At 36.9% G+C, this 13,970-nt stretch overlaps 1 protein-coding gene across 3 annotated transcripts in view; it reads right to left on the bottom strand.

Moving 5' to 3' along the window:
* Positions 1 to 12,902, bottom strand: part of LOC105456971 (glycine-rich protein DOT1) — a 13,971-nt gene extending 1,069 nt beyond the window's left edge. The window contains exons 1-9 of one of the 3 annotated variants that reach the window (XR_975314.1): positions 12,815 to 12,902; positions 11,896 to 12,002; positions 10,789 to 10,935; positions 10,221 to 10,424; positions 9,563 to 9,757; positions 8,698 to 8,863; positions 8,297 to 8,408; positions 6,271 to 6,312; positions 250 to 397 (exon numbers count right to left, since the gene is read on the bottom strand). Coding sequence is in view for 2 of the 3 variants with exons in the window: in XM_011701360.1 (XP_011699662.1) it covers positions 7,728 to 7,867; positions 8,297 to 8,408; positions 8,698 to 8,863; positions 9,563 to 9,757; positions 10,221 to 10,424; positions 10,789 to 10,935; positions 11,896 to 11,990 (1,059 nt within the window). In the remaining variant the exon portion in view is untranslated. Of the gene's footprint in view, positions 1 to 249; positions 398 to 3,121; positions 5,068 to 6,270; positions 6,313 to 7,727; positions 7,868 to 8,296; positions 8,409 to 8,697; positions 8,864 to 9,562; positions 9,758 to 10,220; positions 10,425 to 10,788; positions 10,936 to 11,895; positions 12,003 to 12,814 lie in introns of those variants that run through there. The other 2 variants (XM_011701359.1, XM_011701360.1) reach the window with 2 other exon arrangements.
* Positions 12,903 to 13,970: the final 1,068 nt, after the last annotated feature.

The following is a 13,970-nucleotide window of genomic DNA, read 5'->3' as shown; positions in this document are numbered from 1 at the left end:
CATTTAACATGATTTGCAGGGTAAATTAAAAAAAAATTCTCTCCGTGTAGTATTATACTTGCAATATATAATAAAATTTTTATTATATATTGCAAGTACAATACTACTAACAAATTTTTCTCGAAAGCAATGTTTTGGAATGTATAAGCCCTAATAAATTATGGGTATATTTTATTATGTATTGTAAGTATAATATATTCTACTGTATTATTAATATATGCAGCATTAATATTAGTTCTTATAGCTCACCAGGTGCGTGATGATTTCTCGACCCTCGTGATCGCGACACCGGTCACGCGGCGACGATTCTCGATCGTTCCACGATCTTCCATCTGTGGACGACGATCTCGTCGGGCGTCACACTTGGGCGACACTACTTGTTGCCGTTGTGATCAACCTAGAGAAAGCAACATCGGTACATCAGAAGGGTGACTGCGAGCGTGTCCAAATCGTGTGAAAATCAATTTCGCACTCGTCTGAGAGATTCAAGTTACAGTATCTCCGTCTGTATGTCTATTACGAAGTGTCGTTTCCAACATTTGCTCGTTTTTTTTTTTACTCAAAAATCGTGCCTACTTGATTATCGAGTGAATCAGCTGTTACACTTTTCATTTCCTTTTTGGCGCCTGCCTAACGACTTTAGCGCATTGTTTTAGTTACTTCTCTCGACTCTCTCAATCTAACGTGCGCGTGTTATTTAAACGACAAGATAACTCGTCTACGGAAGAGTAACGATAAACGATCGTTAGTTATTGCGAATGAAGTGTGAATCCACGGAAATCTTTTCCGCTCGTCTTTCTATGCATTTTTTTTTATTCGGTCGTAGTAATTTTATCTCACTTCCTGCACAATGTTTCTACGAGAGACATAAAGATAAAGAAACGCAATTCTGTTGTTTTTTTTTTCGTTATAATCAAATGGAGTCTACTTTACAAGCAATTCGATCGCCTGCGACGATTAGGACGCCTTTCAAAGATCCGCATGTTATGTGCAATTAATTGTCATTTACGTTTGTTTTTTTTTCTTTCGCTAAATTCACTTTTACACTCGATAAATGCAGTAGTTCGAAGTTTCGTTCTGTTAACTAATAAATTCGATTGCTCTGTTACAATAAACTTTGACAGATAGATATATAAATATATATATATGTCCTCTCTTTGGAAATAGATAGTTGTTCGCAAAGAATGGATAGATATTTATTTGTATTTACTCACCTGAGTCTTTGGGTTGAGGTACTCGAGCATTTGACTTTCTAATAATTAGCGTTTCGCATTGCGCGCGTTTAGTTCTCATTACTTTTCTTGCTCGTTCTCTTTCCCATTTCTAATTTTTTTTTCTCATAATGCATACTTCACATTAATATTTATTTATCGTTGACGTACAATCAGAACAGATCTTTGATCTATCATATTACTCGGGATTCCAGGTGATACGCAATTAAAAAAAAAAATAAAAAAAAAAGGATTGTGTGTGCACAAAAAAGCTGTACTTTTTATAACAAATTACTTTTCTTTTACTTATTCTTCGAGCGTGAAAAGATTTTTCTATTATGTGATTGACAAGCCGAACCTCAAGCAATTATTTATAAAAATTCAAGGACTTAAGCTCTAATTTCTATTGCTCTTGTATATATTTATTTATTGCTGGAGTATATATATATATATATGTGCAATTAACGAAAGTAACTTTACTCACTTTGGATGCCGGTCCAGTCGGCGCCACTTGAATGAATCTTTGAGTGGCGCTAACTGGACTGCACCCAGACTATTTACTCGATTTGCCTCTTTCTTTTCTCTTTTAAGCGGGGAAGGGTGGATCTTTAGCGTGAATTTGGCATGTTTCTCTTGCTGGAGGAGCGATATTTTCTGTCTCTCGCCCTTTGACTTTCATTCATTTCCTAAGTATCTCAGCTTGTTGCTACGCCTGTGAAATAAACTTAATTTTCGTCAAATTTGGTCATTATTAGTACCTTTAAGTACCTTCCGCTGGCTTAAACTTCACATACTCTACAACTGCACTTATATTATGTTGCTTTATAATTGTACTCATATGATATTAATTGCTTTCTAATTGTACTCATGTGATATTACTCTATAATTGTACTCATCATATTGCTCTATAATTGTATTTGAATCACTTTGTACACATATCGCTGTATAATTGTACTCATAATACTTATAATATGATATTTCTTAAGTAATATTATAGGTACTCAAACAGTATTGTACTAATCGTCATGACTGAACTTTTAGAAACTACAAGAAACAGACGTCGGGCTACTTATATCTGGGCTTGTCAATTATTTCAGTAAATTATTTCCAACGTTACGTTTATGACTCAGGGGTGAAATCTTCCTGAAATAGTAACGTCATTTTGAAATTAATATTTGTAAAACTCGTTTAAAACATATTATGGCTTTAGAATAAAATCTTTAAAACTTATGTACACTTTCACAAGACCATATATTTTTCTTTTCGTTAATATTATCTACCTTTTACCTTTACCTTTTTCTCTAACTAAACCCTGGATATTATGATATTCTTTAGATCCGGGTCTTCACCTTTCGTCTATGTATTTTTTGACCAGTTCGGAGTCGATTTTTCCTTACTGAAAACGTCGAAGGTCATTATCCGTTTCGCAATTTTCAACATTAAATATGCCTCTAATTATTCTTCGGCTCTTACAGAACCGTTAAAATTTCGCCACCTATTCGTCGAAATGCGCGTGCAAAATTCACTTTCCAAAAAAAAAATGTATTCTCTTACAATCTAGCAACGCCATTGGTTATCTTCGTTAAAGAAAAGATCGACTCCAAACGATCGAAGAATTTGTAGACCAAAAAGTGGATCTGTTCGAAATTATATCTAATCTATCATTTTTTCCTCAAAAGCGTTTTCACACATATATACCTACTATTTACCGCTAATATTACCGAGATAATCTCTCGTCTCAATATTATCACACTTATTCGCCCAAAAATTCATTCTTTTCGATTAGCCTGTCTTCCTAGGGCAGTTGCTGGTTTTTGCGTGTCTCGTCCACTCTTTCTCTGTTTCTCGTGCCGTGAGGTGAGGTGATAGCAAAGGGTAAGGGTATAAGTCTTCGATATATATTGATGTTCTCGATCTTCAGTTTTTTTTTTTCAATGTTTCTTTCATTTTTCATCGAGCGATCGTTTACAATAAATTGGGACAATAACAACATGATGCGCTATATAGAGTTATTCATAAAAGACGTGTCATATACAATAAACACATTACAAATTATTTCCAAGCGGGTTTCGTTAATTAATATAAAATAATGCACGACAGAGAATGACATTATAATAACTGAATTGCTGAATTCACTATAAACTATATATTCGGTTCCTGGCCGAACAATTCTCTGCCGAGGAAAGAAATTTCACATCAAGGCTCACACTTTTCCTTCTCCGTAGCTAATTGTCAAGAAAGGGACAACGACCGCTACTCGGTTTTGATGCCATGGAAAATTGTGTAACTAATTTAATTGTTAATTGACGATTGTCTCAAGTATATGTATGATAGAACTGCTAATGACTGATCATTACTGACGGGCGGTCGTGACGGTTGTCTGCCTACCAAAGTTAGATCGTAGATCCATTGTTTATATAATCATAAATTATAAAATTGATAAAGCTAACATTAACAAAAAGTTTACAATAAATGATAAAATAGGCAATTTTGGCAAAAAAAAATAAACCATTACAATAAGTTATAAAATACATAATCCTTCCAATAGCTCCAAAAGAATCCTCGATACTTGTTAATTCTAGCTGAGTATATATAAACTTTGGATAATAGTTAATGGAAATGGAACTGTCGAGACACATTAAGTGCTTATGCGTTTAACGTTTGTTCTCCTTTTTCTATAAGCCTTGCGGGAGGTGAAGTACACATAGTCGCGCGTTTTGCCATTTGACTTTTTTTCTTCTCCACCAAAAAAAGGGGGGGTTTATTTACGGTTTCTATTTACAAAACAGGACGCCGACCTTTTACAGTGTCGTCATTATCGCTTTCGTCATTGCTGGTTTCTCTTGTAAGTCATTTATTGTTATGTTAAATTACGCTACGCAAGAATCGCGAAGAGAACGGCCGAGGCGAGAAGCTCTCACTCGCTCGATACCGGGACTTAATCCTAGATTTTCGTACAGGCGACGTATAGTGAAATAATGTATAGTGTGTATTATTAACTGCTAATTGTCAAGTATAAAATATGTATTCCCTAGTGTCGTCAAGCGGTATATTATGCGAGCTCAAGTTCGTTCAACGCGCACGAGACGAAGACAAAGCAAAGCTATAAAAAAAAAAGAAGAAAGAAATCTTGGGAGCAAAGTGACGCGGAGGTGTGTTGTGTGTGTGTGTGTATGTGTGTGTGCCTGACGAAAAAGCTGGGAATCAACTCTGGGAGAAGATCCAGATTTCTTTCGAGGATTTTTTGTTCGGAGCGAAACGATTCTTCGACACGCGTCAATTGAAGAAAGTGCGTTCCGAGACAAGTGCAAAAGAAAAAGGTAAATTCATACAATTTTGACAGTGCACTTCGACATTACTTCGAGAAAATACATGCGCTCGTTGTAATCGGCAAGCCGTGACAGTATCGATTTCCAACTTTTTCGACACTTTTCGTACGTACGATCGGATCAACCTTCGCGCGTGGAAAGCGAGATAACAACAACCGTCAATTGTCCAGGGAGGCGCATGCCGATTTCACAAACGTCACCTTGCTTCCAGATTCCACGATTGTCATCGTTCGTTCATCATCAACAATCGTATCTCGCAGTTTCGAGAGGAGAAAAAAAACGTGACCCTTTCTCTCTCTCTCTCTCGCTCTCTCTCTCTCTCTCTCTGTCTCTCGCGTGCGACGGGAGACGACGGATTCGATCTGTTCGATTCTGCGCACTTTTCTTTTTCTTTTTCTTTTCGCCTGGGAGAATTGTTGTCTACTTAGATACAAAATTAATGAGCGGATATATTGGATATTAATTAAGTGACGGATATCTTTAATAACGTCGCTGAGACTGGGCGTTTTGGTAACCAGCACTGCCACCTGCAAACAACCATATCTCCTCCGTTCCATTACTCGAGAAATAGAATTAGTGATCCTGCTTCTCTACGTTATTACATAAAAAAAAAAAAAACTGAACGACCTACTTATATAGATTTTTCCTCTACGGAATATCGCTATCCTGTTACCTGCCTATCGTAACTTTTTCACATGTGTGTATGTGTGTGAGTGTGCGTCTGCATGTGTGTGCAATGAATATGCGCCAGAGTTTCATTTGCCTTTCGTTTGATTCTTAAGCGCTAAGAATAAAAAAAAAAGTGGATGCCTGGATAGATCGGTAATCTGTAATGCAAATGTCTTATCTTTGCGGACAGTCTTTTTGATCCTGCTAAAACGCTCTCTCGAATATTGCAAAAAATCTCCGTATTTTCCGTGCGGAATGTAGTCTTGTAACAATCGTTCTCTGCTATCTTGTAGAGATATCGCAAATGCTCTCGTAATAACGTAAAACGCTTTTTGTAATAACGCTTTTGTAGAACTGCAAATATAAGTACCTCTTTCAGTACTGCGAGTGTTCTCGTGAGACATATTGCAAACGTTTCGGTGTAAACTGCGAATATAGCTGCTGATAATAACGTCGTTAAATATCTCTTGTAATGTACGAATATCTCTTGCGCCTATACCTAACGTACCGTAACTAATGAATAGATAAATAATTGTGGCTTCGTCTAACGATCCTACAGATATACATTTTTTTTTACGTTACAAGCTGTTACACTGTGTGCAGTATTGAGAAAATTCAGATAATTTTCATTTGATTTTTCAACGACACGACTTAACTTAAATTTGACCTGATCCTGTATATAATTTGGGAATCGCAATTCTCAAATTTGTAAATCTCTCGAAATCGTCCTTAATAATGCCCTCGATTATTACGTTTTCAACGAAATTTATTATCGGCTCCTAATTATCCGAAAGTATGTAAGTCCTGAATTTTATGAGCTGTTCTGCTTTCCTCAAAGTACGAAAATGTGTGTATAAAGTTTATATATAAATTAATATATGTTTCCTTTTTTTTGTACCTTCAGGATGTTTCTTTTCTATTTTTCATGTTAAATTATTATTTATTTAATAGACCTCACGCGCGTCTAGATTCTATACAAACGCAATTTTCCATTCCAATTGACTTAGCTAAATCTTTGTCCTGTGATCAATGAATTTTTCTGTACTGCGAGTTGTACTTACCATAGTCCTGTTTCCCATAAACACCGTCCTGATTCGCATAATCTGCAATCACAAGAAAAACACGATTTATCAAACAACGCTCCTTCGCGACGGAGGAATGCTCCGAAAATACTAAGACAAACGATTCAGACGAGAAATATCTGAAACGAATCGAATGAAATAACGAAAACAAAAAAAAAAGAGCTTCGTCCTGGCACACCGATCGACTGCAGCCATGGCAAAGTACAGAATCTTCACGAGGAAGTGACGGTTCGTTAATCAATTGCAATTAATTAAGATCACCCAATTGCTTGAACTTTTAAGAACTTTTTTAACAAACTAAATAAATCTATAAATTTATATTATAATATTGAATTATAGATTAAGAAACCCAAAACATACACATTAAGTAAAGATAGAAGATGAACGAAAAATATAATAGTAAAAAACTTAATAATAACGGATGATAGTAGAGGACTTAAGTGATAACATGATCTACACACATATATGTACATTTTTTTTTAATGTTATTTAGGTGAGAAAGAAATTGCACATATGTCACGGACACCTTGTAGTCCTTCTGAAGTGAAAGATGGCAGGAGGCAGTGCTGCAGTGTGCTGGTGTCTCGATGAAAGGATCCGTATCCAGCGTTTTCGTATGATTTCTTGTCACGTTCGGAATGTCGGAATGGAATTTGTATAACTCTGCGCAACTCTTCGCATACGATCTCGAGCGGAATACGGTTCGGAGGGAAGAAAAAAGCTTTTTCCTTTTTTTTTTTTTTTTTTTTTTTGAAAGCTAATGCACACACAGATCTAGCGATGTAAAAAATCCAAACACCCGAGACGGTACGAGAACGCAAGGCAATTCCAAAGGAGAAAACTCCGATTCTAACGGCACTGAGACTTCGAGAAAGTTCCGAAATATCCGCGTTTCTAGATCTGTGATCGAAAAAAATTGTCTCAGAATCAGATCGTTTCTCGTCTGAATCGGATCGTGCTTTAAACGCCTCTATTACGTGGGAACGTGTTAACTCGAATGCCGGAAAATAGGACGGTAGCGATCTTCAAGAATTTCACTTACCATCGAGGAACGAGGCATCAAATTATTTGTCAGAAAGGAACGTCGCGTCATAATACAGTAGCTTGAATTCAACGTTCAATTAGTTGGAAAAGTTTTGCGTGGAGAATATAATAAACTGACACTTCACGAATTGTTCCCAAGGAAAATTTAATTAATGTTCATCGGTTAATATAATCGTTTTGAACTCCTTATCATGCCTTTGTGACGCAACTTACGACATTTCTTTGTCGAAAACCTCTCCGGACGAAAAGAGAGAAAGAGATAATTCAGATAATTTAATGCTCAATCTCGATGGTACGTACAAAAACGAATCCTTAAGGATCGCTCTCCAACGGTCGTAGTTAATGAACTGTATATAATGTGAGCAGTATACTGATGACAACGGACGAAACAACTAACCGTAAGGTTGCGTCGAGTAACCACCCCGGTTGATTATGTTGGCATTAGATCGGTCGTCATACGGGTCGGCAGAGGCATAACCGCCCCCGCCGCCCCCCGGCCCCGCGGGTGACACTGCCTCCTGCTGGTAATTGGCTGGACATGCATTATGTAATATTAATATCAACAAAGCCGCACACGGTGTCCCGCCGACCTATTCAATCCGACGCTCGAGTTACTCGAGTACTAGAGTACTCGATTAGTCGGTTGTCGCGTGTGTCTTAAGACCGTCGCGGTAAGTCAACGTTACGCTACAAATCCGTCAAACTTAATCAATTTAGCTCTCTTCATGATCTGAACTTTTATCTCAAGCTATTATCATACAATTATTGTTACAGGCTCACTACTTGTGAAAATAAAAATTCAAAGATCTGGAGATCTTGAGGAAAAAAAAAGTATTTAAAATTAATGCATCATGAAGAATTGATCGAAATCGATTAGCGAGTGACGAAGGTACACGAGATGTAACAAAGAAGTAACTACGCACACGACACGAAACCTCTTATTTTAATGCCTACAACTCACCTGATGGCGGAGCTTTGCCGTAACTGTAGGGATCGTTAGCGCCGAATCCTCCTGCAGCCGGAACCGATGACGCTCCGCCGTATCTGTTATCTGGTGCGGACGGTGGATAACCCTGGAATCAAAAGAGAGAGGAAATAATCGCGGGTTCTGAAATCCGTTTGAAAACAATTAATTACTTTAAATTAACATCAGTAGGAAATTCTATTGTGATTTCGATTGCAATTTAAAAAATTGTTTGATTATTTAAATTTATTTGGAATTTATTTATATAAATTTAATGATCAGAAAAAAAACGGCAAATGATTGAACATAATTAATAGCAGATTCATGTTTTTAAATTTATTTCTGAGAATTGCTTCCTCAGAATTGCATGTATTTCGGACACAATGTCGTTCATTTACCGTTTGCCCATAGTCCTGGGGCTGCTGATAGCTCTCGTAGCCCTGATAAGACTGCGTGTAGCCTTGCTGCGAGCCGTAGCCACCGCCACCGTATCCTACTGACTGTTGCTGTTGCGGTTGTTGCTGACCGCCGTAAGCGTTATTTGATCCTCCGTAACCGCCTTGGCTACATTACCATTCAAAAGCAAAATGTGTTGTCAGCAAGTTCTTTTCTTTGTGTCAATATACTCTTTTCTTATATTCTTTTCATTGTGCTAATATATTCTTTTCTTATTAATATTATACATTTATATCGATTGTTCTTTAAACTTCTATACGTACAGTACAATAATCGTATTATTATATATTGAATATATATTTTATTTGTTATTAATATCTATAAATCTTCATAATCATATTTTTTTTATTTTCGCAAATTGACTATTTCTAAAAAAAGTAAATTTTTGAAAAAATAGCTTGAATATCTTTTACAACATATCAAGAGACTTATAACAAATTAATTTGTTCTCGACAAAAAAAGGTTAAATATATAATAACAGATGTCTTCAAATTATAATTTCTGATATTGATTAAAAATTAGTATCAAATAAAAAATAAATATAAATATCTTAAGAAACACAATTTTAACAATTCTCCCCTACATACATCGTCTCATCAAATATCCCAAAATTTAAGTTTCATAAACATCGAAACATTTAAAGTTTAAATATTACAATTATAAAACTCTCATGAAAAATTAATTTCAATTAATATTCGATATTCAGTGAATATAACTAAACCTACATATGTTAAGTTAATTTTCAATGGCTCAAGAAAAAAAAACTTTCGAACGTTAGGATAAAAAGAAAATTTCTGGAATACTCACTTAGGTGGTTGAGTGGCGTAGCCATTGGATGGTTGGGAAGACGACTGATCGAAGCGTGGCCTCTTGGAGGGTCCACTGGAGCTAGGTGGGCCTCCTCCTCGTTTCGTCGGACCACCACGTCCACCACCAGCCCCCCGGCCACCGCGATCGACGAAGCCACCACGGCTTCCAAGTCCACCTCTACTCGATCCTCCTCTAAAACAGTAAATTGCATTTGAATAATAAATTCTGGCAGATTAATAGATTATTTGTCATATTAATAAAGTTCTCTTAATGATTTCTATGATTTTTAATTAAACTTTGACTTTGTATCATATATAGATAATATTAAACAAAAAGTACTACTGTTATTTTCCACACATTTAAGACTTATAATATTTTTTCCACAGAATTGAAAAATCTATGTAATTTTATTGCAAGAATAAAGTATTTAAATTATCGCGAATCGTCGAACATATTAGAATTTTGTTAATTTAAGAATAAATTTATGATATATTCATATGTACAAAAGATTTTGTTAAGAAATTTCCAAAAGACTATTTATAATAAAAAGACTCGACTGCAAGATATAAATGTTAAAGATATAAGTGGTAACCATCAATACGTAAATTTTATTCACACTTAAATAAATTATTTTGGAGCTAAGAGGTTTCCTCACCTGGATCCTCCTCTACCCCTATCCATGCCGCGACCACGGAAATTGTTGCTACCCCCGCGGCTATCTCCTCTGCCAAAGTCACCTCTGCCTCTGCTGCGGAAGCTATTACTGCCACCCCTTCCGCCGCCGCCACGCGGAGGTCCACCCATTCCCAAGGGTGGCGGGCCACCTCCAGGTCCACTGGACATTCCAGGTTCTGGTGGTCTATGTGTACGATAATGAAACTATTTTAGCTTATAATATTTCACCGTTGACCTTATAATGCTTCAGTTTATAAACTTTATTATTAAAAATATAAAAAGAATTATAAAATTTTTAATTAATCAATTCTTGAAGCCACATTTCGTGATTGCGCGCGAGTATATAAATTAGTAAATAGTATAAAATAATAAAAATAATAATACAGTTAACAGTATATAAAATTTATTAATTATATTAATATTCTTTATTATTGGAAAAAAATAAATTAATGCACAGTTTATAAATTAATGGTGAAACTGAATATCTCACAAAATATGATTAATTCTACCAAAATACAAAATATAAAGTGTATTAATGTAACGCTTACCCTGGAAAATGTCCACCGTGTCCTCCTCGTCCGCCTCTACCAGGAGGGCCACCCCTGCCTCTCATAGGTGGGCCTCCTCGCATGCCACCGCCAGGTCCATTGCCTCGTCCACCGCGCATCATGTTGCCGCCTCGTAGAGGGCCACCTCTGTTACAAAACAACACAAAATTTCATATGATTTCTGTTATTTCCTTCGGATGGCACCCGATTGACCACATTGCGATTGACCACCAGCCACTCACTGCGCTTGAACAGTGGGAAATCTGTAGGCACCAGCGACTCTGAGTGGCTGTGGTCAATCGCAACGTGGTCAAACAAGACAGTCTCTTTCTTTCATATGATAATTCATTACATTCACAAGCACCTCTGTATGTACATAACTTTATTGAATTCTTCGTTTTCTCATTATGCCATATTGCCTTTTGTAAGTAATTAAGAATAAATATTATGTACATTTTCAAAATAATGAAAAAATAATGAAAAATTGTAGAATATTAGAAATATAATTAAGAAGTAATGACAAAATTTAATCATTTTTATATAAGTATTTTAAGTTTTCAAGATAATTTATACAAAACTTCATTGTGATACAGAGATTAATTATTTTGCAAATAAGCAAATAAATAAATTTTGTTTACAAAGCTAATCTTTGCGTCGCAAAACTTAATATAAACCATCTTAAATATTTAAAATATATTTATGTAAAAAATTGAGATTTTTGTCAATATTTGTTTAATCATATTATAACAATAAAACTATAAGTGTTGCTAAATAAAAATATGTTATTCACGTAACTTTCGCATATATAAGTATGTATATATAGTTTATTTCAAGTAATAAAATATTAACATATCTTTCCAATTTCAATTTACTTTTTGCAAGGATTTTATGAGAGATAAATTCTTAAAAGAATGAAATGCAGCTTTAAAGAAAATGTTTTCTGGAGTAAATGTTCATAAGACCATTAATTGCAAGGATTTTATGAGAGATAAATTCTTAAAAGAATGAAATGCAGCTTTAAAGAAAATGTTTTCTGGAGTAAATGTTCATAAGACCATTAATGCAAGTTTCTCTCTTATAGAGTGCTCGGTCCAGTAAGTTCTTTACCTTCCTCTATCTCCGAAACCGCCGCGTCCCCTCATTAATCCACCAGGGCCCCCGCGGCCTCGAAATCCACCTCTACCTCCTGGTGCTCCGTCCATTGTTTAAGCTTCCTGTAACATATTTCAACTCATATAAATCTACAAGTATAAATGTAAGAATTTCAAAGTGCAATGATAACACAAGGCTCTATAATAATAGATGCCCAAGATTTGTAATTCTAGGCACATTGACTCGACGTATATTGGCGTTCACAGGCTTTATTATCTTTTTTTTCCTCAATGAAGATAAAGAAAACACAACAGGCTGACGGCACGTGTAGATGCCCAGAATTATAAATCTTGGACAGCATTGATCTACAAAGTTGAAGCTCAAGGTTTTTGAAGGACGTAGAAAAATTTCATAGAATTTGGAAATGCAAAAATCGCAGGGTCAATTATTCTCGAGCCGTCGTTGAACTGAATCGTTGAATCCATCGAATCCGATGGATCGGCGCACTTATTTGATCCGGCAGAGCGATTCAGCGACTGACTTTCCTCCGAAAATTCTTTCAACAAAAGATACTCTGCGCCGACACGTTAGTTATGCCTCCGCGGACACCGAATAAACTGTAAAAACAATCGCAACTCCCTCTCCCTCGCTCTGCATACAGCCGATTTACCGGCACGCGTGAATCTTCTCGCTCACCCTCCCCCCCCCCTTTTTTAATTCAAGTTCGGTGAGACATTAGCGAGAAAAAGCGACGACGGCTCACCGCTACCGACGCTACACCTCAGGCAGTTCGGCGGAGAAAAAATGTTCCGGCGAGGTGCGGACGCGTCCCCGGCGAGTCGCGACGCGATTCGATCGAAGCGAACCCGGCGAGCGAAGGGTCCGCGCGGAGTCGCGGAACGGCGCGATTTAGCAGAGACTGGCATTTACTCACGATGAGCGGGCGGCTACAAAAGCGGCTCATAAATCAGAGACGCTCCACACACAAGCGAGCAAAATGGACGTCTGCCCGTAGCGGAAGCAGGGAGAGCAGTCCCCTCACCCCTCCAACCCTCGCCGCTCGCGCGTGCGCGGCGGCACTAGCAGACGCTGCTGCTCGTCCCAGGGACGCGCACACACGTTTCGCCAGAGAGGGAGTCGTTGGGCCCCCCCCCACGGGAAAGAATTCGAGATACGTGAAGTTCGGGTATTTTGTAATACGCGCTCGTCTTGTCTTCCTCATTTTCTCTTATTCTCTCGAACTAGAGGCAAATTTTATTTCGTACAGCTGTACAAAATGGAGAATAACTTCGCGACAGCGTAAAGGAACATTTGACAATTTATATGGGGGGTCCCGAGAGTGACGGTGCCTACATAAATGTTATTGGCACAAGGCTGAGGTGCTCACGTCTCAATGACGTAACTCACGCACGCGCACAATTGTCCGTCCGGAGAGAATTTGTCCCTCCAATTCGCTCGCAGCGTTGAACGGAAAAAGGAGCATCGATTTGCAGGACCACGTGAGTCAAATTCGCATCACGCGTTTATACTCCTTTCCCGCTGCCAATTTGCGGGGTCATCCAACAAGTTGTGCAACATCACCGACCGATGGGTATAACCTTTGTCTGTATGGGCTTAGGAATACAAATGGCACACCGAGAAACGTGAGCAGCAATTAAAAATTGCAAATTACATATTATTTTCAGGAAAATTTTTAAATTTACAAATTTCTGAAAAAATATACCGGCATACCTTTTGGACTTCATCCAGATTCCATAAGTCTTAATTCTTTGAAAATTATGTATAATGAAAAATCTTTAAATAATTCAGAATTTACGTATAAAGAATTCGAGAAGAATAATGTACAGATTTTCATATAGCATTTTTCTGAAGTACTCCAATTAATTCATATAAAATAATTAAAAAATTTTCCAACAAGTTATATAAAACATGTACGATATAAATTGAAAAATTCTTCAAAAAGTTTTTAAAAAATTAAATATTTTACCACAATTTCCAGCTCCTTTTTTCAGTTTCCTTTTTCGCTCTTGATGTGAAACTCCTATTAAAAAATTGGTTGAGAATCGGAATTTTCCACTGGGCAATCGATC

The sequence above is a fragment of the Wasmannia auropunctata genome, unplaced genomic scaffold (assembly GCF_000956235.1).
Source record: "Wasmannia auropunctata unplaced genomic scaffold, wasmannia.A_1.0 LD335450.1, whole genome shotgun sequence".
Lineage (NCBI taxonomy): Eukaryota > Metazoa > Arthropoda > Insecta > Hymenoptera > Formicidae > Wasmannia > Wasmannia auropunctata.
Note: the sequence above shows the minus strand (reverse complement) of the source record. Positions and strands in the feature narration are given on the sequence as shown.